This window comes from Penicillium verrucosum (assembly GCF_028828655.1).
Source record: "Penicillium verrucosum strain IBT 35672 chromosome Unknown utg000001l_segment0_segment0, whole genome shotgun sequence".
Classification (NCBI taxonomy): domain Eukaryota; kingdom Fungi; phylum Ascomycota; class Eurotiomycetes; order Eurotiales; family Aspergillaceae; genus Penicillium; species Penicillium verrucosum.
The window spans coordinates 13125076-13153015 of NW_026643210.1; the positions used below are offsets into that span (position 1 = coordinate 13125076).

Sequence of the window (27940 nt, forward strand, 5' to 3'; positions counted from 1 at the left end):
TGTGAGGTTCAAGGGACTAGTTCAATATGTATACAATGCATGCGCCGTAATACGCGTTGTGTCTTTCCGGTCCAGCATGAAAAGCGGGATGATTATCAAAGGTACAGTGATATCGATATCCATTACCACTCCCGATCTCATGTTCATCGATCATGGCTAATTCAATCACAGTAATGCCGAGTATGTCAAGTCTTTGAAAGACCGCCTCGTCAGGGTTGAGTCGCTGTTGAGGACGGCAGGCATCTTACAAGAGAGCGATATGAGCCAAGACGACCTTTCCGATGAAGATGATGACGGACTATTTAGTCAAGACCCCTCATCTGCTTCCAGTCCAAAGTCGGATTTCGGGTCGTCTCTTCGCTCAAAGGGTGGCTTCATCGAGGGTACACCCATGTTCCCGGCCGACCAAAGAGACGATTCTCGATATTTCGGTGAGTACGGCTGATATGATGCAAGACCGCCGAGACTAACTCAACGCACAGGGACATCATGCTCACTGTCAATTCTATCGCGAACAGGTATAGAGTGGATTAAGAGCAAAACAGGCGATGTCAGCTTCTTGCGGATTATATCTCCTGAATCCATCCATGAAAATCCATGGAATCAATGGCGACCAGACGTGTTCCACGATCTGTTTGCCTCGGAAGTTTTTAAGCCTTTGCCCTCAAGGTCGGAGGTATTTTCTCTTATGAAAGATTTCTTCCGGACGGCCAACCGTCTGTTTCCTATCTATCTTGAGTCGTCATTCATGAAAATGGTTGAATGGCAATATACGCAGCAAACCTGTGATGACGCTGCCCGTTGGGCCAACATCAACATGGTAATCTGCTTGGCATACGAATATCGATCCTCGAATAGCTCCAAGTCAGAAAAAGACAAGGAAAAATCCGAGTTATACTTCAAAAACGCCATGTCGGTCTTCACGGAATTAGCCTTAAAACGCACCGATCTACTAAGTATACAGGCTTTGCTTAGCATGGTACGTCTCCTGCGCCTTTGGCTCTTATGGAAGCATCTAACAATTTGCTAAGGCGTTCTTCCTTCGGGGGAATTCTGGAACCCAGTCAGCTCTGCCACTCATCACTGCGGCTATGCGGTCCGGTCACCGGATGGGGCTTCATCGAGATATTGCAAGACCGGAGCTTAGTCCGGCTGAGCAAGAGGAGAGAAGGCGTGTTTTTTGGGTTGCGTTTATCATTGATCAAAGGTAAGAGAAGCCCATTCACACATCTTCTCAAGTACTAAAAATAGTGTTCTAGTACATGTCTAAGAATTGGAAACGCCCCATCACAACATCAAGATGATTTCGATGTCCCTCTTCCCGAAGAACTGGAAAGCGATAAGCATGGTGAAACCGCAAGCAACATTCCATTCTTCCGCGAGCTCTGTCGGATGTCGCTTATAAAGAGCCACATCTACAGTCGATTGTACTCTGTTACGGCATTGGAAAAGCCCCCTGTTGAAATTTACAAGACGGTTAAAGAACTATATGCAGAGCTTGAACAATGGAAACGCGAATCCCCAGCTCTCATTGAACAGGAAATGAAACCCACTGAAAGCGACTTCCTGTTTGGCTTTGCCTCTATTGGTCTCCATTTTGTCTATCACAATGCTGTGATCATGATCCACAGGGTACCTGTGTTTCTTAACTACATGATAACCGCCAGAAAGGAACCAGAGAATGTCCAGTCGATCAGCAAAGCACATGCCTCGAGATCAGCAGCCATTTCTACACAGGCTGCCCGAGATACCTTGAAGGTTGTTAATAACATGCCATGGGGAGACATCGCATGGACCTGGTAAGTACCACAGTTTGTTTATAAGTTTCATTTCTCACACTCAAACCTCAGGGCATTACTATACTACGTCTTCCTAGCAGCATCAACATTATTCTCAAATATCCTACGGGATACTCGCCATTCAAGAGTGCAAGCAGACCTTCAATCCCTCAACATGGTCGCAGCATTCTTTGCAAGTCTCGCCCCAGGCGAAGGACCAAATAATTACGCCCGCTTCATGGCCCGAATGAGCGCGACCCTCGAACGCATCGCCAAAGTTGCCATCGCGAAAGATGAGAAAAGAGCCCGTACCCCAGATGAAGAAGACCAAGAATATAAACCAACAGGAGCCAAAAGGCACACCTCTCGGACACAGCCAGCACCACAACACCGAAGGCAGCAACGACGGCACACAACCCTCCGCACAACAATGACCCCCGCCACAGCTCCCAAGTATCCAACATCAAGCACCGCCAACCCCAACAGGATGGACATCAGCATCCCCGAAACTCTGGAAGGCCTTCCGCCAATCAATTCCTCGGGCTACGTCGTCCCCATGAGCCCATTACCAGGCCCAAGCGACAACAGCCAACCCCCAATCCAACCCCCATATCTCGCCAATCCACCCAACACATACTCATCTTCAACCGCATTCCTTCACGAAGCAGGCAACAACACCTTCCACACACCACAAATTCCATCCTGGCAACTATCCCAAGACTTTCCCACATCAACACCCACAGCCCAATCACAAGCCCAAGCCCCAGATTTATCAGGCATGACCCCCAACCCAATAAGCTCCATCAACTCCCCAGACTCCTTCGGCAGCACCGGCAACTCAATACCCGATTTCTTCCAGTACCCAATGGCCGGTGACTGGGGCCACGGCGAAAATGTCTTCCGCGGACTCTTCCCAGAATACACTTTTCCACCTCCCATTCCAACCGGCACTCAGTCTGCAGATGCATATCCTTCCATGCCGATTCTATCGGCTGAGTCTTTTATTCATGGTGCGCCTGCTATTGATGGCCAGACAGCTCAGGCTGGTGGGTTCGATCCTCAGAGCCTGGGGTATGGCTATACGCCACAGGGTCAGGAGGATCCGAATCAGGGCGCTGATTCGGTCTGGCCTAATGGGTTTTTGGGGTTGTTTTAGGGATGGGTTAATCCGGGGTCTTTTTCCGAATTTGTTCTCGTTAGCGTTGCCGTTGCCTTTTTCCTAAGCACACCCTCTCTACTATTCTTCTTTGTATATGCATTAGCCAGGATTCACGAGTGTTCATGTAGCCACTATTAGTGTGGTATAATATAACTAGGTTTTCAGATTTGGGGGATCTCATGTCCACGGGTGTTAGTGAAAATGAATAGGTTGTCGGCAAGTCCTCGTTTCTCACTTGACTGTGTCACAGGGAGGGGAATGAGCACTATGAGATAGTAAGATAATCTAAGATTCTGACTTGAAAATGGAATCAAGGATAGAAAGCGAATTATCAATCAGTGGATATGAAAATAAAGACTAGGTATAAAAGAAAAACGCCTAGCCAGATCCCGAAGTCAAGATATCCCAGTCCCACCCCATTCAACCCAAGAAGAGCATAAAAAAGATTCATCCTGCGCCTTCCTTCCCAAATGCAGACCCAGCGGGTTCAATAACCCAAATCATAAAAAAGCAAATATTCGATAACTAAAACACAGATCCCGTGAGCGTGCGCACTGCCTTACACCACACGCCATTTCCTAGCTGGACATCACCGTCCTTATCCCGACCAAGGCCTTTGCCGAGAATACTTTGCAACTCCCTGTCTGGAAGGCCGGACTTGTTGCCTGTTCCGAATCCATAGACCTTCGTCGCCAGAACATCAATATCAAAGTCCAAGAAACCGATAGAGTTCTCTGCATTGGTTTTATCAATGCGGGTACGGACAGTGAAGTCAACATCGATTCTCTTGGCACTGCTGTTCTTTGAAGCAGCGCCTTTACGGCCAGGTGTAGAGACGGTGGCGTTGCCGAGGAGCGTGCAGCGTGTGCGTAGAGAAAGAGAACCTTGATCGGGCTTCGATAGGGTGAGGCGGGTGACACCGTAGAATTCCAGCATGCGTGCTTCGTTTTCCAGCCCAACCGTGCGGTCCCATGCGCTAGAGATGAAGCGTAAGAGCTGCTTGGGTGCGACAGTGGATTGCTGGATGGCAGCCAGGTGGTGCTGTAGCGAGTGGAGGACCAAAGATGCAATGGGAGAAATGTTGGCATTCCTTTGGGAAGTCAGTTCCATTGGGTAGTTCTTTCCCTCGTCCTGGCCTCTGTTTTTGGAGGCGAAAGCTCCGGGATAGAACTCTAGTTGGAGCTGGTCCCGGTAAGCCATCTTCAATAAAGGTCCCCCGGCATCTGAAGGAGATGAGGCCGAAACGATTGACCAGCCGGTTTGTTCCTGAATTCGTTGGACGGATTCTAGTTTTCCCAAGTCAGTACGCATCCACAGAAAAAGGCTCCATAAGGGAGGTGATGGAGGACGCTCACCCTTCAAGTCGTTGATCTCCCGAGCACTCCAGCCACGGCACTCCTCCTTCACTCGCTCGGCCTCCTGGATTTGAGCGAGGAATTCATCCCGCATTTCGGCTCCAGTCTCGATGAAAGTCGTCTTCTCCTGGACTTCCTCCTGCAACTTCTCAAGTTCCCGTCTCTTGGCTACAATTTCGGAGTCCACCTCAGACAGCTTGCTGCGTGTACTACGCAGCTCATCTTGATCACAGTTCTCCATCTCCTCCACCAACTGTTGTAGGTTTGTTGCCTCTTGGTCGAGAGAGGCATGTTTCTCTACAAGTAGCGGGACGTTCCTGTTAAGCAACTCTTCTCGTTCAGATAGCAGATCGTCGTCTGCTTTCATTTCCTCTACGTGGCGGACGAGCCCTTCTTTCAACCCCTCAAGCAACTTCATCCGCCATTCGTACCATGTGGCCTTACTCAGCAGACGGGCATGGGTCTTGACGTTTCGGAATTGATTGTCCATGATGACTCGGATATCTGGCGGAGCGGTGACGTACTCCTTGAAGAGAGCTGGATTCTCGGCATATGTTTCTGCCTCGATTGAGCGAATCACTTGCCGACCTTCAGAAATATAGGATTTCAACTCCCGACATGACTAGAGACGTGTGAGTAAAAACAAGAGTATCCGGATACAACAAAACTTACATGCTGGTACAGTTCAAGCATTGGCACTGTACAAAAGCCAGCTGCCACACAATCGTCAAATGTTATAGAGCCTGGTTTAGGCATGTTCTCACCAGACCGCCGTGTCAGCTTCTTGGTGGCACTGCCAGGGGCAGTTGTGTGTCGTCTTTTTGTCGTAGTAAGTTCCATGAAATGAATGTTAGTCATTTTCAGGAAGTCCTGTAACTGAATAGGCTCAATTTCCTGAGAGGGGTCTTCGACAGGAGTATTCTCTTCTTCTTCTTCTTCTGGCTGTTGGGGGTCAGAAGCAATATGAAGAGCATCAATCCCATTCTTGAGAGGAGTTGTCGAGGTCTGGGAAGCACTCCGTGGTTGCTGGGAAGGTGTGGTGCTGCCCTTGGGAGGTGATGAGCTAGCCGCTCTACGGACAGGTGAAAGCATCGACCGACGGACATTGCCTTCCCTGAACATCGGTGTTGGCAACTTGACGCCTTTGACCGGGCTGACATTGTGGCCACGCAATCGCTTCGGCGAATTCTCCACTTCATCTTCATCCAAGTCCAGCTCGACGGGGCGCTTGCCCAAAACCCCGCGAGCAGCCCCAACATGGAGACTCTTACGACTGCCAATTCTAGTCTTTTTCGGGCTCAAGTTTGAAATCATATCCTTCAAGCTTGGAGTCACGTCCCGATCTGACTGCAAGCCCGTGATATGGCCATCCTCTCGGAGTTCCTCTTCTTCGCGTTCACGTTCTTCCTCGGCCTGCAGTTGCAGAGGATCCTCGAAGCGCACACCAGATCGGGGCTGTTCTTGCGGAACAAACTTGGGCGTACTATCTCCTAGCGACTGGCGCCTGTCAAGTAATGCCGCTACGCGAGGAGATCCAAGACCTTCTTTGTCAATCCCTAAACCAGAAGAGCGACGGTCCTCGCGTGGCTGTAATTTGAACAGGGGGTCGACTCTCCCGTTGCTATGTTATGCTCGAACAGGCTTTGACGTAGAGACTTGCGCTTATCTGCTGATTGCTGGAGCTCGGGCTGGAAGAGCTTCTTTGGTGAAGCGCTTCTAAAAGTAACATTGCTGGAGGGAGGTGTCTTGCTTGGGGTGGTAGGTTTCGCTTGAGGGGTGGACTGTTTGGGCGGAGTCAATGGCTTCGTGTGTGGTGATCGTTGCCGGCTTGCCGACCCTGGCGTGCCCGACGATCCTGGGGTGGAGCTACGCCGGGGAGGTCTAGCCCGCACGGCTGCCAAACTGGGGCTCCCGTTTTCGGATGCAACAGCAGCAAGTTGATAACGCAGAGGTGATTTGGCAGGAGGCTTGGCAGGAGACTGCCGAACGTTGTCTTGGAAAGGCGAGCTAGCGAGCTGACCCGAGTCTGTTTCGAGCTCCATTATCATTTTCGCGTGCACTTTGTCGTTGGCTTCAATCCCTGACTGTAGGATACCACCAATCGCACCAGTCATCTCCATGTCCATGCCACCGTCAGACTCATTGTCTTGGTCGAAGTTCTCATCAGAGTTGGAGGCCTGAATACGTTGGTTGCCCAAGATTTTGCCAACAGCCGAAGTGAACTCCATCGTCATTCCTTCGTCTTCGTCGCCAATCTCAGAAAACTTTGATGGCGAATCCTCCTCCTGCGCGATCCCGCCGACGACATTGGTCATCTCCATAGTTTGATCTCCGTAGTTTGATTCTTCTGCCACAGACTGGCGACGAGCCGTGCTCTCGCGATGGCCGGGAGGCTTGCCAAGGATGCGTCCTACGGCATTCGTCACGTCCATGCTGAGATCTTCGTCCTCCTCGATATCATCGGATTCTGGCAAACCTTGAGCAGTGGCATCCTTAGATGGGTCAACATTCTCCTCATCATGCCGTGCGCTAATATCTCCCCAATCGAAGCTTTGTCTTTGGCCCTTTTTAATCCACGGCTGGAAAGCACCGGTTATTTCTTGATCCACAATTTCCATTGACATCTCTCCGTCCTCGTCAAGTTCGGTTCCGGCTTCCTGTGCAGCCTGGCGCAGTGCTTCGTTGAGTCTGGCACTAGAGCTAGAGCTAGAAGTTGCATCTGATTGGACACTCATCCCTGAGCGCGCGGTCATATCATCCATGCTCATTGCAGTACTCTCAGCATCAAATCCATCGTCCGAGTCTGAAGAATCACCATCGTCCTCTTCTCCGACCAAGCTTTGAGCGCCGGTGTCTTCGCTCCCTACCGAGCTTCCGCTGAACGGACTGGAAGATAAATCCCGGTCGCCACCCCCAGATGATGAGCGATCTCTTATCTGATCCAGGTCTTGTGTGCGGACAGGGGAGAATCCGAATTCCGACTCTGCTGGCGAAGATGGAGCATCTTTGGTGGGTGAGATAGGCGCGGGTTGGTTCTGGGAGTTTGCGGCAGCAGAGGCACGTCTTGTTGAGTTCGCGGCAGAGGAGGAGGTTGAGTCGTCCGGGATTTCCACCACGTTCCAGGTGTGTAGGGTTGCCTCGGGGGCAAAGGATACTCGGCGATTTGCTGTGCAGATGTGTCAATATTCACATCCATTATGAACTTGAATGAACACACGAACCCATCGATTTCCTCCGCGCTGCTCGTTTCTCTAGAATATTCTGTCGTTCACGATCTTTGCGCTCCTGTTCATCACGCTCCTTGGTTGCAGCCATCTCCTCGCGAATGGCGGAAGTCGCATTAAATGTATCAAACGGGTTCGCCGTGTCGTCATTGTCAATATCTGTCGTGGGAGGTCCTGGTGTCGCTTCAAAGTCAATCAAGAGACCCTCTTTTTCTTGGTCCTTTTGGCTCTGTCCGTCCATCGTGCCGTCATGGGTCTGCTGTTTACTACGAGCTGGTGTACGGCGCGTTTCCTCGAATGACGGGATGTTTCGCACTGGAGAGACAGGGACGGTAGGTTTGAGAATGGACTTTAGTGGAAAGGAAGCCGTAGACTATGGATGTTTGAGTCAGAATTGATTGTTCTGCATATGCGCGCATGGTGTTCGGTTGGTAGCTACCTGGCGGCGATTGCCATTGGAATTCTGGAGGGCATCAAGCCCACCAGGGCCCAAACTCTTACTCCGAGACTTCTTATCCTTCATAGCAGACTTTGTGTTATTCGAAAATGGCTGAGCTGCGCCAATCTCCGTTGTTGTATTCTCCTTGTCCAAACCAGACGTCATCCTAGACCGCGGGACATGAGCGATAGACCTACGAGAGCGTGGCTGTCGCAAAGCCGCGGAATCGGGTCGAGTTGACATTTTCGGCGGTCGAATGGGCACCTTCGCAGATTAATTCAAGATTGCATATTCCATAAATCTGAGCACTAAGGTCTCCAGATCAAACAGGACTGGACCTGTAATCTGCTCCTATCGCACCTGCCCAAAGCGCGTTGCCTCCGCAATCACGTGATGTAAACAAAAGCGCAGAGCCCTAACCCCAATTAGCCTAGTCCCGATTAGGACTAGTGTCGCACACTACGAATTACCAAAGATTCCGACGGGCAACGAATCTTCCTCATCTTCGACAGCCGCCAACCCGACCTTTCTTCGACACCGCTTCCTCGTCGAACAACACCGCAAAAATGGCCACCGAGTTGACCGTCCAGTCGGAGCGCGCTTTCCAGAAGCAGCCTCACATCTTCCTTAACACCAAGGCTAAGGCTTCCTCCAAGAAGACTGCCCAGGGCCGCCGCTGGTACAAGGATGTCGGTCTCGGTTTCCGTACCCCCAAGACCGCCATTGAGGGAACCTACATCGGTATGCACGACCTCCGTTGAGTTTTTATTCGGAAAATGGTGGCGGAATGTATGGGTGGGTGGTCTTTTCAAGGATTCAAAGCGCGAATGGAGGATCGCATGGAGCAATTGAGGGGCCTGGAATCTCTGTCGTTTCCATCTCTCGCCAATATTCGCATTCGGTACTCGAACTTTTGGAACCTCGAAAAGACCACTCATGCCAAAAGATTGCCCGCGAGCACTGAATTATTCATGTGTCAGATTGCTCATTTTTGAACTTTTACAGACAAGAAGTGCCCCTTCACCTCCCAGGTGTCCATCCGTGGCCGTGTCCTCGTCGGCAAAGTCGGTAAGTTGAATCAGAACCGTCTTTTCACAAGGAAAGACGATTTACTAACGAATTATGTACAGTCTCCACCAAGATGCACCGTACCCTCGTCATCCGCCGCGAATACCTGCACTACGTCCCCAAGTACAACCGTTACGAGCGCCGCCACAAGAACCTGTCTGCCCACGTCTCCCCCGCTTTCCGTGTTGAGGAGGGTGACACCGTTACCGTCGGCCAGTGCCGTCCTCTCAGCAAGACTGTACGTTCATCTAGTGATCCATGTCAATTTTCGCCACTGTTGGCAGTCTGCAAACCCACGATCTATTGCACTACTACAACATATCGAATTTTGGCTCCCCATGATGTTTCGCGATGAAATTGATAACTAACCCAAATTTCTATAGGTTCGCTTCAACGTGTTGAAGGTTCACGCCAAGACCTCCCGCGCTGTCAAGTCTTTCTCCAAGTTCTAGGTTAATAAACCGGGTGTTTTGAAGGCGAAGGAAGCGGTATGGACTGGATATACGGGAAGTTCTTGGATGGGGGTCGGGATAGTTTATGAGTTTCCATGTCCCAGATACCTCGCTGATGAATGTGTATCCACGCAAAAATCAAAATGATTTGTTCGGCCCTCCTGTGATGGAAACTGTACAACAACTCTGGTACAAGGCAAGATTGACCATGCATGGCAATCTGGACGGAGCCTATCAATGCGCATCTCGAGTTATCTTCTCGCTTTTTTAAGTCTAACATTGATACAGTAGGACCTTCGTACATACTCAGGGGAAGGGTTGTCCAGCTGTCTGTAGCCGTGGTTTTGATCTCATTTTGGGCTATCTTACCTAGTCAGGTTGAATCATACCTCCTAGATGCTCAGGAAGGGAAAATACCACTTCATTTGCTTTATTTGTGAATGCATGTATGTTGTAGATAATTCTTACGGGCATTACATACGTTCGAGCAGACAGCATTGTCACAAAGTTTTCATTCAACTAATATCACAAAGGCACATTGGCATATTAACATATTAGGGCTTCCTCATCTTCACATGGCTGTGCATAACAAAGATTGTTCAATGTTCTCTTCCACACCAAGCATGGATTCTCTCTTCGTGGCATTTCACATATCATTCTGTCAGTTTTCATGATGAACCCACTTTCGGACTTTCTCAAAAAAGTCCATATCCGTAGACCCATTTAGGACAAAATTGTCGGTTGTCCTTCGTCCCGATTGCAATGGGATCCTTCCCCTGGTTTTCGTGGGGGTGTCGGGGTACATATATTCATCGTCAGACGGCCAGTCCCGTTGCAATGCCCGCTGAGAACTAGTATCCTCGTTGTCCGAGCTGAGGTCAATTATCTCTTGATGATGTACCGGTCCCGAGGAGGGTTCGGGAGAATCGTTTTCGGGGAACATCCCACTAGACAGCGTCTCATGTGTTGAGAACTTTCCATCATCTGATGTCTCGCTCATATCGCAGATCGTTATTGATCGAGACTCGTCCATGTATTCCGACTCTGAGGTCCATCCCGAGTCTTGGTCGGTCTCGGGCGGTTCGTAGTCTACATCAGAAATGCAGTCAGTTGAAAATGGCATACCTCGGGAAGTTGTCACAGGCGTCTTTTGGGGTGTCGGCCATGGAACCTCACTTTCAGAATCTGACAATTCCTCGGACAGGTAAGGTGGTGCACTTCGAAGACCACTGTGAAACAGAGCGGTCTCTTTCGCATATTTCCAACCCCATGATTTGGCAAATCTAGATGCTATGTTGTCCCAGTGGATCGTTGGAACGTCAAGAATAGTCAACAACTTTCCAAGTGTTCGACCGGACTGAAAAGGCGACTTTCTTTTTACCGCCAGCATGTCTCTCAACTTCTTATTGCAGCGTAGAAAGCTACGGATAAGAGCGGTTTGCAGCAAGCGAGCGACATCAGGGTGGGACTGTACGATTGTCTCGAGACTTGTGATTTCCACGCTGAAAGCAATTGCTTCAAGTGGGATACGGCCCCAGATGAGGTATTCTCCATATCCTTTCCAGCTGTAGGTGAAAGTCCTAGTCCGAATCGCAAGGGGATGGGCATAGAATACTTTTGTTTCTAGCTTCGAGGTGTCAATGACGGTCAGCATGGCGCTATTTTGATTAGCAATGGCACGGTGAAGTGGTGCCAAAGGAGAATGCGAGGTGGAAATGAATGGCGTTTTGACTTTTTCTTTGGTGACATGGCTTCGAAAGAAGCTCTCGAAACGGTCCTTAGGGAAGTCTTCATGGTCAAACCATTCACCGTTGCAGAAAAGCCCCGCTAGAAAACCGGTCTTCGAGTTGACTCCTTGCGAGCCACGGTTTGACCACCGAAACAGCAACGGTGGCATTTTGTCGGCGGGAACTCCTTTCATGGCCAGCTCATGGTCGTGGTGATAGTCTTGCTGGCCATGGTGGTGGCGGCTGCAGCCTTGGTGTTCTTGTTGTTGATCTCGGTCTTGATCTTGCTGTTCTCGATGTGATTCTTGAAGCTGTTGGCCTTGGGGATAATCCTGTTGGCCCCAATCTTGGTGCCCTTGGCAATTCTGGGACTGGTTTTCGTCGGGGATTTTGGGTTGGTCAAGATGAGTAGGCTGGGTCCAGTCATCGGGCCCATCTGTCTCATCAATTGCCAATCCATGCTCGCACCAGATACACGTCTTGCCATGACTAATAACAACAGCCTCATTGTTCTCCAGAGTGATGATATGTCCCGGCTCATCGGCCCATTCCTGACTCTTGTCGACACTCATTGTGATACTCTCACTTGATTGATCATCACTTTCGGCAAAATAGTGGCTTCTTTCCTCCGCTCTTCGCTGGTGCAGTGGAAACGATATGGGGCGGGGGGTCTGCGGGGGGGAATCAGCTCTCTGTCTCAAGGTCATTGCCACTCGCGTGCCCCATTGAGCAGTGTCGATGTCATCCTCTGTCTTCTCGATAAGAGGGAGACGTAGGGTCAATGCAGTGGACTTGATGCGTTGGATGACATCCCTCCATTCTCCGTCCATGTTGAACTCAGTGTTCCGATGGACATGCGACCAGATAAGATCGCCAGTGTTTCTCATCCAATTCCACTGTGTGTGGAGGGTTTTACCTGGAACAAATTGATGAATTCCATGTTTTCTCAGATTTTCGCGGAACATCGCGAAGAATATCTCCTCTTTCTGTTTCTTGTTGCATCGGAAAAACCGGTACAGACAACAAAGAGCTTGGCGCATTGGAACGTCCCATCTTAGCTTCGGTCTTTTGCTCGCCATTTTTATGGATGGTAAAGGCAGGGGAAAGGTCTTAGAGGAGTCACAAAACGGTGAGAGGTAACGTGTGTGAAGGATGGTGGCTTGTTCAAGATGACCGAGGACTTGACAAGAAGTGAGGGAAGGTCACGAGGGTGGGAAGAAGAGAAGAGAGAAGCAAAGTAAGAGGATTACAATAAAGGAGAAAGGGGGTTTGGGTACTTGGAAGGGAGAAGAGACAAATCTTAACCTCCAGCTCGTCCCTCGAACATTTTGAGAATAGAGATATCTTCGATCCCATGTATGCGACTGTGCCTTCTTCCACGAAGCTAACAAAGAGCGATGCCAGTTGATCATGTTATGTATCTCTCTTCAAAAATTACTTTCCATTACTTTCATCTTGGGATACGGTAGAAGTAGGAGATCCAACTGATCTAGGTACACATTTTGCCCATCTCGGACCGGACTAGGCAAATGTGTACAACGATATATAACTGTTTTCCTACCTAAAAAGGAATATGCATGCATATAATCGATTACCCTGGTGATCAGAATTGTATAGACCTTCCAAGGTTAGTTTTGGCTTATAACTGACTTGGTTCTAGCATAATCACTAAGTGGAGTATCACATATATAGTTCAAGTATGTAGCCCTAGATCTACACCTCAAATCATTAATATGTAGTCTTCTACTTGCCTAGTGGACTGTATTTTGGCTAAAATATCTCACTCTTTTTTCTTTTCATATAATTAAGATGATCCAAAAAAAAAAAAAAAAAGAAAGAAAGAAAGAAAGAAAAAACGGTTGCCTTGTTGCCTTGTCCAGTTTCCCTTAATTGTGCAAAGCACCTAAATGGATTGAAACGAGGTTACAAGATTTCGATAATATTTCCATAACTGATATCCTCAAAGCATTGTCATTTATTCATACTCCATATTGCCTATAAACTGCTATATATGATCTGATATATAAGTTTGATACAAGTATATAAGTAACATAGTTATACTACTCATATACTCCCCCGTGCACATGCCGAACTTCCAACATGCGCTAGTCCCGATTTGGGTTGCCTCTAGGAACATGCACTCCGCCCCAACTCCCTTTGCCCTCACCCTTGAGATTATCCTATTTGCTATCCTTAACCCTCAACTTACCTTTCAGTCTATATCACCTCTGTGGTTTTTACTTCTCGCCAATCCTTAACCCGCCTGCTCCGATCGGACTTTGGCCCCTCGTCCCTAGAAAACCACCCACTTTCCCCAGGCTTACAGCATGGCTCAATGAGCCACGTCATGAACGATACGGATGATTGAAGATTTTCTCGGATACCACAAGGGCATCGATTCTTGGAGCAGGCTCTCCAGTCTTTTCCCACTGTCTCCTGACAGACTTGCATTCTCCTGAGCCATTGAGAAGTTGGGCACCGATTCGCGACTTTCAACAAACAACATGCCCGGAGGATTTGAGAAGTCAGTAAAGGGGGCCACGAAGCTTAAGGTCAGTTTGAATGTTGAGCTTATTGTTTTCTACATGCGACAATTATTAACTATTTGACGTGAACAGCTTGCGGCCCCTAAATCCAAATACATAGAGAACATCCTTGTGGCGACTCATACCGGCGAGGCAGGAGTCGCAGAGGTATTCCGAACCCTCCAACTACGGCTCCGAGACTCGGCATGGACCATTGTTTTCAAGGCGCTCATCGTCCTCCATCTTATGATCCGAGAGGGTCAACTGGATGCTGCGCTGGGATACTTGTCCGATAACCCGAAGAAGATCGCGCCCAGCAATTTCTCTGAAGGTTAGACCGAGAGTTTCCTCATAGGGATGTGAGCGCATCTTACTGACTGTTTCTACAGCCCAATCGCAGGGACATAATATCCGACGATATGCCGAATACCTAATCACGCGTGCCAAGGCGTTTGAAGCCTGCAAGACGGATCATGTACGAAGCGGACCGGGACGGCTGAAGAGGATAGGTGTGGAGAAAGGACTATTGAGGGAGACAGAAATTGTACAGAAGCAAATTCGTGTGTTACTGCGCTGTGATGTAGGTGAATTCCGAATTTGGGCATTCTTTTTGGTGACTGACAGTGTATAGCTATTGACTGACGAGCCCGAGAACGAGATCAGTCTGACCGCGTTCCGTCTCCTCACGCTTGATCTATTGACTCTATATTCAGTCATGAATGAGGGCACGATCAATGTTTTAGGTAAGTCGGCAGGCCCTCCATTGGTCAGCGTTGGTCTAACCTTTGAACCCTAATAGAACACTACTTTGAGATGTCACGGCCGGATAGTATACGTGCCCTGGCAATCTATAAGACGTTCACGAAACAAACGGAAGAAGTGGTCCAGTTCTTGGGAGTGGCTAGACATTTCCAATCTGCTACTCGCTTGGAAATTCCGAAGCTCAAGCATGCCTCCACAGATCTGGCTCGCCTTCTCGAGGATGATCTCAATGATCCTGATTTCGATCTTCGCCGACGGGAATACTTGACCAAGAAAGGTGTAAGCATTCCACCGAGCATGGAAGCCAGTGCGACAGCAAATGTATCAAAGCCAATGCCGAACACACCGATGTCGAACCCGTCGGCGTCAAACCAGCCCAAGCAGGCCGAACAACAGAAGCCACCACCTGTGGACCTGATCGACTTTTTTGATTCAATTGAGCAGAACCAGCAGCCAATGGGACAACAGAACCCAGTGCAGTACCAGCAAACAGGGTTCCAACAGCAGCCACAGCAACCATTCTATCCCCAGCAGACTGGCTTCCAGCCACAGCCCCAGCCGGTCCAGCAGCAACCCCAGGCGATTCAACAGCAGCCTTTGGCTACTGGATATGCCCAGCCGACCCAATATGGAGCGCCTTATCAAGCACAGGGCCCAAACAATCCATTTGGGCAGCCGCAGCAGCAGCAACAGCCGCCGCCGCCACAGCCACTTCAAGCGATGCCAACTGGCGCTGGGTTCGGAGGGTACTCTCCCCAGCCGCAGTCGTATGGCTTCCAATCGCCATTGGCTCCTATTTCGCAGGAAGGAATTACCGCCTTCCCTCAACAACAACAGCAAGCACCTCAACCCTTGCAGTCCTTGCAGCCCCAGCACACCAATCCGTTCCGCCAGTCAATGATGCTCAACACTCCCACGGGCACTCAGCCACCCGCCGCTCCTCTGTCGCGACAGAACACGAACCCATTCGCGAGACGACTATCCTCAGCAAACACGCAATATAATGCCTCAAATGAGCAATTTCAGTCTGCGCAACCCCCGCCGCCCCTTCCTCAGCCACCGCAAGCGCAGCCGATCCAGCCTCAGCGGACGGGAACCAACCCTTTTGCGCGGGCCTCTCCTGCTCCGCAGCAAGGTCTGCAACCCCCTGCTGCTGCCCCCTGCGGCCTAACCCAACTGGCAGCACCAATCCTTTCCGACAGAGCCAGTTTATCAATCAGCAGACCGGACAAGGTTGGCAAAACAGCGGGCAGAGTGGTACAATGGGTGGATTAGAACAGCTGGACACGATGCCGGTCTTCCCGCGTCCTGGCATGACCTAAATTTATGGGCCCAACACCATTTGCATATGGCCTCGGAGTGAAACCGACGTCCGTTATTAGATTATCTTCTCGCGACTATCTCATTCGTTCTATCTCACTTGCTCCCCACATCGCCTCCACATTGAGTAGACCACAGATGTTGCCGTGTGAAACTAGCTCTTTGAATTACCCATATCGTATGCTGTACTCCGTACGTAATTCCCTTGGGAAGCCCTTCAGATCAGGCACTTGTACTCTAAAAAAAACAATTTTGTAAGAAGGTCAACAACATGGTCATCCACATAGTTTGAAACTTTTTAGTTGCACAGCCTCGGACTTATACGACGCCCACTAACTATAACAGATTCAAGGCTAGTGCTGACAGGGGAAAATCTTGACTCAACGTCTACGGTTTTTTTTTTTTGGCCGTTAGAAATATTTCGTCATGACCTCACAGGGGGACCAAAATGCAGATCATCGATATATGGGCTTATCCCCGTATATTTTAGGGTGTTTCACGAATACTAAGGTATATTACTTGAGATGATCATAGCAGATCACGATGTCGAGGTCTTTCCTGTAAACATATGTAAACATATGTTACCATTCTGTTTGTTTTTTTTTTTTTAAAAAAAACCACATGATCCCAGAAAGAACAAGCTCGGTGAATAATCCCATGTCTTCAAGGTCAAGTGGATATTGGGGACTTCCAAGGTTGGGACTTGTATTGTAGCCCTGGAAGGGGAGGTTGATTATTGTAATATCAAAAAGAACAAAGCATTAAATCCCCTGAATGACCTAAATTGCCTTCCCCTTAAAACAACATCTTAAAATAAACCTGTCAAATTCCACTAGAGCTCTTAGCGGGGGGCCGATGATTCTGCAATGTGAAGAATCCAAATTTCCTGTGATTTTCTACCCCGCCGGAAAGGAAGTTTGTCCTCTTCTAAATCCCTCCTTTCTTCTATGTAATGCCTCAAACATCCAGATAAGCTCGATGAACGCCAAGGACATCTTACCGGGTTACGAGCAGACCTTGCCCGTGCTGTCTCGGCCATCGGCTGCGGCTTGGACGGCCGATCCGATCCACTCCCCCTATGCAGCTCCCAGCCACTTCGATCCCAACTCTGTACAGACCGTGACCGAAGCACCGACAGCTCCTCCACTTCATCCTCCACCTCCTCCACCACCACCACCACCACCTCCTGCTCCTGCTCCTCCTACAGCCCCCAGTCGAAAAACAACCACTAGGGTACGCAAACCCCGCAAAAACAACAATGCATCTACGGGGAAATCGACGTTATTCTGGGTCAACAGTGATCAGCAAACGGCAGCGGCAGGCACAACCGATGAGACCCTAAAGCGGATTCGGTCCCATGTTATGTCTGAGCATAATCGCAAGAAGCGAATGGAGAGCACAGAACAGTACAATAAGAGCAAATGGAAGCACTCGTCTTATCAGCCCCCGACAACAAACCCCGGGGCACTCGTACCCGCTCAGCCTACCCGTCCGTCTATTAGCTCGTCCGCCAGCTTATCCGGTAGTCAAATTTCGGAGGAACAAGAGCTAGAACAGGCCGACGATCTTGTTACATCAACAACTGTGGGATACCCTGCTATGCAAGCTGCATCATGGGATGATTGTAGCTTTGGTGGGACGATGGCCTACCCCGCTGGACCATCTGCATGGTCTTACGTGGGACAAGGAGCTAATGATCCTTTTAATACTGGGCATACACAGCTTACAGATAGAATGATGCGACACCTGCGAGTTTGTGAGTGTTTCTTTCTTTAACCCATCATGATATAGTAGAGGTTGCATACTGATGAAGATGTAGTCCTCTGGGATCTGACACAGGAAGCGCATCCACTGCAGACGCGGTATAAGCCCAAGCTGCAGGCGCATTGGGCATCCTTGATCCAGCGCGACCCGGCCATTCTGCATGCAACAATTTGTATGGCTACTTCCAATGATGCGATGCGGGCAGGCGAACTACCCATCCGAGATCCCAAACAAAAGCGGAGTCAGTTGGTGATCGACACTTTCCATCACCGTGGTGAGACTATTCGACTAGTCAATGAGGGCCTGTCAGACCCGGTCAAGGCTTCGAGTGATGTTCTGATTGCTGCAGTTTCTACCTTGTTGACAATTGAAGTGAGTGCATCAAATCAGGCTCGCGATTCCCGAAGCTAATACATGACCGTAGATCGCGTCGGGGAATCCCGATTATCTCAAAATCCACCTGGCAGGTTTGCGGCAGATGATCGCATTGCGAAAGAACTTTGATGATGTTCCTTCAGACGTGCGATTCCAGATCTCATGGTTGGTATACCCTTTCGTAATTAGATACAAAGCTTGCTAACCTCGCAATTAGGACTGATATCCGAGTTGCTTGCATGGCCCATGCTAAACCTATATTCCCCTTTGTTCGCTACACCCGCCCAGCGCGGCTCTCCCTCATTCCACCCAACGACGACGTAGCATTACTTTCCACCAGCCTCTTCCCTCTACTCAAAATACCCGGCATCTTCGGCGAAGCCATGCCGCAAATCGTATATGACCTCCTCGAACTATCTTGGTATGCAGAATGGATCAAAGGCAACACTGGGTACAAAGAGTTCAATGAGGAGACCGAGGACTACTTTAACACAGAAGTGCTGCACGTAGAATACCAACTACACACAGACCGATATACAGCAACAGGCCAGGTAAAGGGTGACAACTCCGTCGAGGGCTGCACTCGTCTCGCTTTACTGCTATTCCACAACAGCGCCATCTGGAACTTCTATCCAATGGTCGGCCAGTTGCTGCCAAAGCCAATCCAGGCTCTGCGCATTGCCCTCGAGGCGACTATCCCCTCAGGCTTATTCGCGCTATGTCGCGACCTTCTCCTCTGGCAGCTTTTCATGGGCGCGGCGTGCAGTCTAGCCCTGCCGTCCGAGCGGGCCTTCTTCGTATCTGAATTGGCTAATGCCGCACGGCTGCAGGGAATCCACTCGTGGCAGGAGGCACGTTCTATCTTGTTGGGCTTTTTCTATGTTGATCGCATCCACCTGCCTATGCTTCGTCAGATTTGGGACGAGTGTCATTTGCAGGCAGAACCACCGGCAGTATGAACTAGGCTACTTGGCTCTGTCGTAACTAATAGATCGAACTTTCTCAAAGTTGGTTATATACAGCCCCTTTTGTCTAGTATAACTATTCTCAGGCACCGGGCTTGCCGTCTTGCTATCAAGTCCATGGGATGAGGGAAGGCATAAATGTACATAGTTCTATTTCCAATGATTGACGACTACTCTTCTCCAAAGCAGCTATATAGCATCTACCTACTTACCCACTTCTCCAAGCCTGGAACTAGATACACTTACTATGCAAACCATATTGCAACCCCATCGCTCAGACCAGTAGTCCAACATACCTACCTACCTATGTAGGTACTATCCCTCCCTCAAACAGCCAAGATACCAAGCCCCCCTGACGAGAATAACAACCCGAAGCCAAGCACACCATCCCGATCAATCCCGATACATACTTCTTCATTCTCGGCATCCAAGCCCATGAATCCACAAAAGATAAGCACGGCATCCCGATATCCGAATCATCTCCGGCCGTCCCTACACAACGACGAACCTGATAGCCCATCCAAGTCCCCACCGAGCAATCACCGAGCTTCAGCCGTGCAGTTATCGGCTTTGGCTCGGCATTGCGCGCTTTTTGATAGATGCAAATCTGCTTCCTATATGTTGTAGGTCTTGCATCATCTTTCTGGGTTATTCCGTTGTCTTTTTTTAGAACATCGCTTTCTTTCTCTTCACGATTGAACTAGAGACAGCACATACTTTCTACAAAAAGGAAGTAACTATGTCGGAGAATGTAGTTAATGCACATCCACAACATATGTTAGTTAACTATATGTTGTATGAAAGTCTTGGGATCCCCCTGTCAGCTCTGCAGTCTGCAATCTGCAGGTCTTAGACCAGACCGAGAAATTACCGACATGATATCAGACACCAAGCTCCACTCTCGGATGGATCGATCGGTGCTGGAAGAAAAAAAAAAGAACTTAACTATTTCGGGAGGTATATAGTTATACATACTTCCATCTTCCATGTCCTCCCCCCTTTTATTCGTTTCACTCACTTCTCTCTCCTACTATAACACCTCCTTTTTTTGTGCTAATATAAGACATTGGAATTGTCTTCACCCTTACCCTTCTTGCCTTTACTGGATATCACTTCATAAATCACATACGGGGCTATCCATGGCTTGTCAGCCTTCAGGCCCATGACTAGCCATGCATATCCTTGGAAGATTAATGACAGATGTGTCCAGTGCAGAATATTGCTTACGATGTGATGGATGCTTTGTATCTCTGACTCAACAGGCATTTATCAGCTCGCAACAATGACCTGACCGACTCGCTGCATATGCATGGCTACACCAGATGATTGGGTTGGGTTTACAATGGCCCAGGCCAACAACAGCAGCCCCCGAACAAGAGCAAGCACAGGGCAAGAATTTGACTAGATATCAAAAGCCCGAGGACAAGTCTACAAGATGGAACGGACACAGAAAAATGGTTAATGAATTAATTACTGAGTCACAGAAACTCGCAGGTAAAAGAGACTAAATACAGCAAGGAAAAGGAACACCCGGAGAGCACAAGAAATCAACCAAGTGCCCCCCGAAAAATTACAACCATTATCAACCGACTTTCCAAACCTGGAAAGTGATGACTGGTGGATATTTGCAACTGTGCCAAGCAGGATGTTCCGTATTGATCATCCAGCATACAGCAACAGTCACAGACGAACAGACAGACCTCCCTCCAAACCGCAAACCGCGACCCAACCGACAACGAGCGAAAGAGTCGATGAGCACAAAGCAGCAAAACAGGGAAGCTCAGTCTATCTGCAGCCTATACATACAACACTGGGTATCGAAAACATTACAAGCACCAAGCGGGCACTCCGCATGCCCGTCTCCTTTCCAATGATCTTATTGGAAATAGTCGCTTATGCGAGCTCACGGTCGGTCTTACCACGGCGGACACGGCCAGTGGGGGACCAGGGGAAGTGAGCGACGGGGATGATGAAGAAGCTGTTGCTAGTATCGGCGATACCAGCGAGGGCATTGTACCAAGCGGAGAAAGCAGCCAGGAAACCGAAGAAACCACCGGCCTTCTGGACATTGGCGTGGGGGTGGCCGTCGGGACCGCGTTGCAGGTAGGCGACACCGAGCAAGAGGAAGGTCAGGTCCAGGGTGAAGAACAGCATGAAGAAGGCGACGGTGGATTTGAGAGTGCAGAACAGCAGGATGGTGGTGAAGATGAACCAGCCCTGTCATGACATTGTCAGCGGGTGATTTCTTTTTTACATGTCTGTTGCAAAAGAGACATTGCAAAAGAGACATGGGAGTGACGCAAAAGCTTACCATCAGGAAAAGACCCATGGAGTCATAGAATTTGGAAGGATCACTGCCTGTCTCGCCGAGAGCCTCGCCAATCTGGAACCCACCGGGGGTCAAGACGATAGCGAAGGAGATCCAGAAACCACCGTAGGAGGAGAGAGCAGTGGCACCAAAAGTGTTACCGACAGCCATTTCCCTATATCAAACAAAAAACCGCGTATTAGCCGCCGAACGAGGCTGTGACACTCTATAGGGCCACGGAAGCACAGAAAGGTTAAGGTTACATACCACATGCCAGCGAGAAGCTGAACGAGACCACCGTAACCGAAAGCAAGACCGACAACGATGTTAGGCTTGGAGATATCCAGGGTTCCCATGTTGACGGCGCTCAGGACGAAAGTGGTGAGGGCGAAAGCTGACAGGCCGAGAGGGGCAGGATTGGCGAACTTGCGACCCTCGACGGACTTGTACAGACCGGGCTGGAACTCACCACCGAAGGGAGGCAGGGATGCTTCTGCGGTGTTGACGTGGGCGAGAGGTCCGTAGCCGAAGCGCGCGGCGGCGCGTGCTACCTGGTGCTCTTCGGCGGATAGTTGGGGCTGCATAGGAGCGCCGCCGCCGTTGCCGTTGCCGTTCTGAGGAGAGGGAGGAGAAGGACCCACGTCCTTCTCCAGCCCGGCGTTGTTGATTGCTTCAGTTCCAGACATGATGCGGTATCTGATTTAAAAAATGAAGAAGAAGGTAAGTAAAAAAAAAAAGGTATGTAAAAAGGTAAAAGCCGTATAACACAGTTATAGGTATAGATGTAGGAAAGGATTCAGATCAAGCACAGCTCGGGGCTAGGAGAGATGAAGAAGTGGGAAGCTGGGGAAGGGGAAGGAAACTATTATAGTCCCTCTCTCTCTCTCCAATTGATCTTAAGGCGAGTACTTTCCTTTGGAGAAAATTGGATTTTGGGGGAAAAGGGTGGAACCAAACTTACATGGTATTTGTGTTTCCGGTACTCCGTAATATATATTACACATATAACAATGATGTGCAGCCGCCAGGACCCGTTCGTTCCCACTACTCCGTATGGAGAAGTTTAATATAAAATCTGGTTGAATATAAAGTAGAAAGAAAAGTGAAAAAGAGAAAAAAAAGGATAGGGGAATGCACTTAATTATACGAAAATATATCTAGTTTTTTTTTTTAGGCTTGCTTTTATTTAAAATCATTGTTTCACAGGGATCAGAAAGGTATTCTGTCTACAACATACGTAGAATAATGTCAAGTTAAGCCACGCAGGGACGGCACGGAGGAATGGGGGGAAAGGACCGTTCCCTGGTTAATTGGTTAATTGGCAGGCAAGGATGAAGGGAAAAAAGGACTCTCTAGCCTGGGGAAAGAAAGTGGAGAGACCCGAAAGGGAAGGAACAATATGATTGGGTAGACACTTGGGAGAATAATCATCATTCTTTGGGAATTAGGCTAACTTGCTTAAATTACTTAACTTTGGACTGCATAATTCCAGTTCTACAATGTACAAAGGGTTACAATCTATAAGCTTATAATCAGTGCTTGTATCAATTCATCTATGGATCTCACTAGGTTAGTCCCATGGACAGTGTCATCCGTACGGAAATTTACTAGACTCCGTTTAGGAGAACATTAAGATTTCCATGATCATCCAGTAGAGTCCACTTTATTCCGTACAGGGTATTGAACTACTACAATGCATTGCATGAGCATATGGTACTTTAGTGCTACTTTAGTGCAATGGTCAAGTCATTCAAGTCACGCTTTTCAGGTAAAAGATACTTGTTAGAACCGGCATTGTTCGGTGGTCAATCCCGTGTACCAAGTACCCCCCCTAGCCAAGACTGCGTCACGACCTCGGTACTTTTGTGCTAACATTCCACTTGTTGCCGATGTAACGGATTATGAAATCATTTGATCATTATTCTTCACAGGGTTCACTCAAAAAGTGAGAAAAAGTACGAAGTACGGTATATCGGTATATAATAAGTACGGTAGATAAGATTATAGACTCTAAGTCTAGGCTAATGGAGATATATCCGGACAGGATTACGCACCAATGAATTCGTAGTGAGGTCAAATTCCCATTTCATCTGTGCATTACAAAACATCTGATGTATTATTATACTATTATTTATTATTTATTAACTACATTGTATATATTGTATATATTATATATTATTCATCGTTATTTTCTTTTTCTTCTGTGTGATAGTCATTTTCCCTCCACTTAGCGTAAGTCTCGCCCAAAATATCCTCCCTTTTGCCCCTTTTTTCAGTCTGAACATGAATCACAGACACACCACTAACAATGCACCTATAACACACATTACCCACTAGTAGCCTTAAATATACGGTGTACGGAGTACGTACTCCGTACCGGACACCCCATAGAGACCGTTGTCCAGGTCCAAGTCTGTGCATTGTACTCCATACCCGTTGTTTCAAGTCTCGGGGAAACGGGAGAAAAGGGACTAAATACCATATTCAGGTTGACGTGCAAAGAAAGAGGTTAACATCGACAGTGCACAGCCGCGGACCACTTTACTAGACGTGCCGTGTTCTCTTGAATAGGCCATCAGTCCCGGGGGAACCCTAGATCGGCGCACCAGGCTCAGACCTGTTTTACACTTATTTATTTATTTAGTATTTTTATTTTTTCTCGTAAGCCCCGTGATATGCGAGAAACTAGCCCTAGAGAGATGCAAACTTGTCAAGCTTCATCTCCACATGTGGCTCCACGATAGGATTTACGGCTAACGCGTATGACTGACACGGTGGAACCCGTGGACGAGGTTCCGTACTGGCTTGAGATTCGGCCCCAACAAAGATTTTCCCGTTCCAATGCAGACTAATGTGTCCAGTTTAGCCAGGGTGTTGTTGTTTTTTGAGGTCTGTTGATGTCGTGGCAACAAGGTAGTATTGCTGCAGGAACGGGAATAATAATATCATGCAAGATCCCATTAAGGACCCGTGGACGGCATACTCCGTATCATCGGTGACGGTAAATTACGCAAAAGAGTTTAGCGTGTCTATTCGAGTTTAGCGCCTGTCGACGCATTATCGTTGTCTATGTTGTATGTTGTATGTATTAAGTCACCTTCGTCGCCGCTTCAACTTCTAGCTGTTTTTCGCCCTTCTACTCTTTCTTTCCCCGTTCTTATATCGCCAGCGCGAACGGCCGGCCCTGTGTGGCCCTTCGAGCTCTCTAGCGCAGTCTATCGGTCAAAAAAGAGAGAGAGGTTAGGGAGGGTGTTCGTATATTCCATACAGAAGTTAAACAAGAGGCCTTCTGGCTGGCTCTCTAAGCCCCGACTGGCACATCGATGAAGTGATTTCGCGGATATCTTGAGACACAAATTCTTCGACTTCGTCGCCCAGCCGCCCCCAAATATAGAACTTATCGCCAGGCAGGAAAATTGTGTGCCACCCGTCATTATCCTCCATAACCGGCTGTCCTGGTTGGAGACCATAGGATCGAGCAATGATTTGACCTTCGGAGTCGGGCCCTATCCACTCTTCCTGATAATCAGGACTTGATGGGTTTGAGGTCCAGCCAGGGGGAACGGTAAACTGGAATCCTTGGTAACATGACCAAAAACAAGAGGGAGTTAGCCTATACTTACTGGTGGCAGAGCGGAGGTTTCCATATGTGACTTGCCAGGCGAGACCGCCACAGAAGGTGGAGTAGAGGTTATAGAGGGAGGCATTATCGCAACGGTGGACAGATTTCAGCCCGCTTGTCGGGACTGTCAGTTGGTGAAGGGATGGATGATCGGGATTAAGGTCAGGTCTGATGTAATTCTTAGTACAACATAGTTCCTGCCAATCCGCACCTTAATTCTGAAGTTTAAGTAATTATTTACTAATACTATTTATTTATGTAGTTAATTAATACCCTTTAACAATTAGGTGAAAAGACCACCCTCCAGAAGCCATGTCCAACGATCTTTTCACCGTCACCCCCCTTTTTACTCCGTACATCATACAACATATAGAGCAATAATGGGCTCCACTCATGCAGTGCGATAATCGAGGTCTTGCTAAGCGCTCGGTGTATATAGCCCTGTATAAAGCCGAAGGATTCGACTCGGTAGTTTGTAAGCGAAATCTCTGCAATAGCTTGGACTTGTGGCGTTTGCCAAGTAACAATAATAAACAACACACACACACACAGACCACAAATTACCTTTTGGGTCTGAAATACCTACTGTATTATGCCAATCCTCTTTTAGGTGGCCCTTTAACTTTCCCCCTTTGGAGAGTTTATAGTTTATCTTCATGGATATTGCCAATTTAGCCTGCTTTTGTTCATGAGACATGCATGTGTTTAAAAAAAACAAAAAAACAATCTAATATGAAACAATGATTGTTAATTAATTCTTTTGATTCAATTTTGCGATCCAGACCTGATCCGAACGCAAACCCTGCCAATACTTGCATATATTGACTGTTCATAATCCATGCACATTTTAGGTCTCGTCTCATGCACAGATCAATAATCAATAATTGTTGGAGGTACGCTGTACCAATTATATTATTATATTAATTATACCAATTACCGGACCAGCTCCCTTGTCCCGAATTCCAAGGTACAACGAATAGTAGTACTATACGGAGTATATCCTAAAAACTTGGCGTTACTCCCTGCTCAATCCGGCAACACAATGCGGGGATATATTTCTCAGCCCTGGGCGATCGTATACCCAAAGAGCATCATGCATCGTCATGCGAGCTTACAATATGCCGAATACGAACCTTGAAAAAACATACATAAAAACATACATCTGATTTTAGTGAGTATTACGCTTGGCGAATTGGCATTCTTTTATTCCCCCACATCCTGTTCATCTGATCCCCCACAAAACCCAATACCTACCCCAATACACAATATCCAATCCATGGTTCTTTGTCGTCGGTTTACCCTCGGTTGTGTAGATTTTCGGTTCGGCGGAGCGGAACTTTTTCTCGGCTTTTCCAAGATCCTTGGTCTCCGTGCCAAGTCGGTGAAACCCACGTTTTGATAATCTGGGGGAAACATTTAGGGTGCTTTGATGTCAACTACCGAGTACTGCGATGCACACGGGGTATACACCGGCTATACCGGATTTCCCCCGCTTTTCTATCTGACCTCTTTTGGGGCCTAAAGCCACGTGTGGGGGTGATCCTTACCAGACTACTCATACTAAACAAACCCAAAATCCCAAAGAATATTCGCAGAATCAGAATCGGGTATCTAGTATCTTGGTATTGGCACAGCCTGGAGTGAACCAATGAAGATCATGCCTGAGCACTAAATTATTTACATATGCTAACTTCTATTCCAAGTCTAGCTTCTATATACATCCGATGATCTATACAAACATTGCTAAGCAATTTATGATATATGATATCAAAACCAATCCAAATCAAGCCGCAGCCTCAATAGACTTCTGGAACTCAGCACTGAACGGATAGTCAGTGTATCCCTTAGGGTCTTTGGCGTTATAGAAAGTGGCAGCATCATAAGGCGCAAACGGAATGCCCTTTTGAACACGGAACGGCAAGTCAGGGTTCGAAATGAACGGACGTCCAATGCCAACAATAGCATCATAGCCCGCATACTTGACATCCGCCGCCTGAACCGCCGACTCAGCCTCATACCCACTGGCAACAATAACCGGCGAAGCCTTCCCATAAGCCTGTAAGAAGAAATCCAACTTCTCCGCCGTCTCAACATCGTCATTCCCCGCGATGGTCGACTCAACCAAATGCGTATACGCAAGTCCCAACCCGGCCAGCTGCGTAGCCAAATACCCAAACTGCGGCTTCGGATCCTCCATCCTCATCCCCTGGAATGTACCCCACGGACTCAACCGAATACCCGTTCGATCCGCACCAACAGCCTCAACAACCGCACGCGCAACCTCAACCGCAAACCTCCCCCTCTTTTCAACACTCCCACCCCACGCATCCTCGCGCTTATTACACGTATCCTGAATAAACTGATCAATCAAATACCCATTCGCACCATGGATCTCAACACCGTCAAATCCAGCCGCAATGGCATTCCGCGCCGCCTGCGCGTAGTCCGCAATCCACTCGTGGATCTCAGTCTCAGATAGCGCGCGCGGCGTATGGGACTTCTCGTCCATGGCTGTCGCGCTACTCGAGATGAGATCGAACCCGCCTTCCGCTTGCAGGAGTTCACGGCTTGCGACCCGGCCCAATGCCCACAGCTGAAGGTAGATGTAGCTGCCCTTGGCGTGCACGGCGTCCGTTACTTCCTTCCACGCTGCGATCTGCGCGTCGTTGTAGATCCCCGGTGCGTTGGGGTATCCGCCGGCGCGGGCGGTGATGGACGTTGCTTCGCTTATGAGGAGGGTGCCGGGGACTGAGGCGCGTTGGGCGTAGTATTCTTTCACGATGGGGAGGGGGGTGTGGTTATCGTCGGCGCGGAAGCGGGTCATGGGTGCCATGGCGATGCGGTTGGCGAGCTCGACGCGGCCGACGCGAAGGGGGGTGAAGAGTTTGGTCATTTTGGTCTTGATCTTGATCTTTGTCGATCGATGTATGATATATTTGATATATTTGATATATATTGTAAATGGTAGATTGTTCGATTGGTTTTTAGAATAGAGTACATCTGCAGTGGATGGACATGGTCTTATATCTTGTATTTGAGCCTTAGTATCCTCTTCGCAGAACTTCCAAGATACTCCATTTGGATTAACAAGCAATGT

At 48.5% G+C, this 27940-nt stretch overlaps 9 protein-coding genes across 9 annotated transcripts; 4 read left to right on the forward strand and 5 right to left on the reverse strand.

The window, feature by feature from the left end:
- Positions 1 to 39: 39 nt before the first annotated feature.
- On the forward strand, positions 40 to 2934 carry N7516_004813 (transcription factor domain-containing protein; the record flags this gene model as incomplete). Its single annotated transcript, XM_057217533.1, has 6 exons — positions 40 to 101; positions 172 to 431; positions 483 to 979; positions 1032 to 1207; positions 1260 to 1799; positions 1851 to 2934. The coding sequence occupies 6 exons, from the start codon at positions 40 to 42 to the stop codon at positions 2932 to 2934; spliced, it is 2619 nt and encodes an 872-aa protein (XP_057079416.1).
- Positions 2935 to 3462: 528 nt separating this feature from the next.
- Positions 3463 to 8198, reverse strand: N7516_004814 (kinetochore-microtubule binding complex subunit SPC105; the record flags this gene model as incomplete). Its single annotated transcript, XM_057217534.1, is given in 5 exon segments — positions 3463 to 4914; positions 4965 to 5913; positions 5931 to 7458; positions 7514 to 7889; positions 7956 to 8198. The coding sequence occupies 5 exon segments, from the start codon at positions 8196 to 8198 to the stop codon at positions 3463 to 3465; spliced, it is 4548 nt and encodes a 1515-aa protein (XP_057079417.1).
- Positions 8199 to 8276: 78 nt separating this feature from the next.
- Positions 8277 to 9726, forward strand: N7516_004815 (40S ribosomal uS17 domain-containing protein; the record flags this gene model as incomplete). The annotated part of the gene is made up of 5 exons (XM_057217535.1): positions 8277 to 8345; positions 8390 to 8696; positions 8961 to 9023; positions 9086 to 9261; positions 9407 to 9726. Coding segments are annotated over 5 exons (684 nt in total), but the record flags the coding sequence as incomplete, so codon positions are not given.
- A 410-nt stretch (positions 9727 to 10136) lies between these two features.
- On the reverse strand, positions 10137 to 12281 carry N7516_004816 (uncharacterized protein; the record flags this gene model as incomplete). The annotated part of the gene is made up of 1 exon (XM_057217536.1): positions 10137 to 12281. The coding sequence occupies one exon, from the start codon at positions 12279 to 12281 to the stop codon at positions 10137 to 10139; it is 2145 nt and encodes a 714-aa protein (XP_057079419.1).
- Positions 12282 to 13706: 1425 nt separating this feature from the next.
- On the forward strand, positions 13707 to 15764 carry N7516_004817 (ENTH domain protein; the record flags this gene model as incomplete). The annotated part of the gene is made up of 5 exons (XM_057217537.1): positions 13707 to 13754; positions 13821 to 14058; positions 14117 to 14307; positions 14359 to 14470; positions 14527 to 15764. 5 exons carry the CDS (start codon positions 13707 to 13709, stop codon positions 15762 to 15764), a joined length of 1827 nt encoding a protein of 608 aa, XP_057079420.1.
- Positions 15765 to 16787: 1023 nt separating this feature from the next.
- Positions 16788 to 18907, forward strand: N7516_004818 (uncharacterized protein; the record flags this gene model as incomplete). Its single annotated transcript, XM_057217538.1, has 4 exons — positions 16788 to 17565; positions 17629 to 17945; positions 17998 to 18113; positions 18166 to 18907. 4 exons carry the CDS (start codon positions 16788 to 16790, stop codon positions 18905 to 18907), a joined length of 1953 nt encoding a protein of 650 aa, XP_057079421.1.
- Positions 18908 to 20806: 1899 nt separating this feature from the next.
- N7516_004819 (acetate uptake transporter family protein) lies at positions 20807 to 21907 on the reverse strand (the record flags this gene model as incomplete). The annotated part of the gene is made up of 3 exons (XM_057217539.1): positions 20807 to 21130; positions 21225 to 21396; positions 21489 to 21907. 3 exons carry the CDS (start codon positions 21905 to 21907, stop codon positions 20807 to 20809), a joined length of 915 nt encoding a protein of 304 aa, XP_057079422.1.
- A 2587-nt stretch (positions 21908 to 24494) lies between these two features.
- Positions 24495 to 24928, reverse strand: N7516_004820 (uncharacterized protein; the record flags this gene model as incomplete). The annotated part of the gene is made up of 2 exons (XM_057217540.1): positions 24495 to 24791; positions 24845 to 24928. 2 exons carry the CDS (start codon positions 24926 to 24928, stop codon positions 24495 to 24497), a joined length of 381 nt encoding a protein of 126 aa, XP_057079423.1.
- Positions 24929 to 26626: 1698 nt separating this feature from the next.
- On the reverse strand, positions 26627 to 27736 carry N7516_004821 (alkene reductase; the record flags this gene model as incomplete). Its single annotated transcript, XM_057217541.1, has 1 exon — positions 26627 to 27736. One exon carries the CDS (start codon positions 27734 to 27736, stop codon positions 26627 to 26629), a length of 1110 nt encoding a protein of 369 aa, XP_057079424.1.
- Positions 27737 to 27940: the final 204 nt, after the last annotated feature.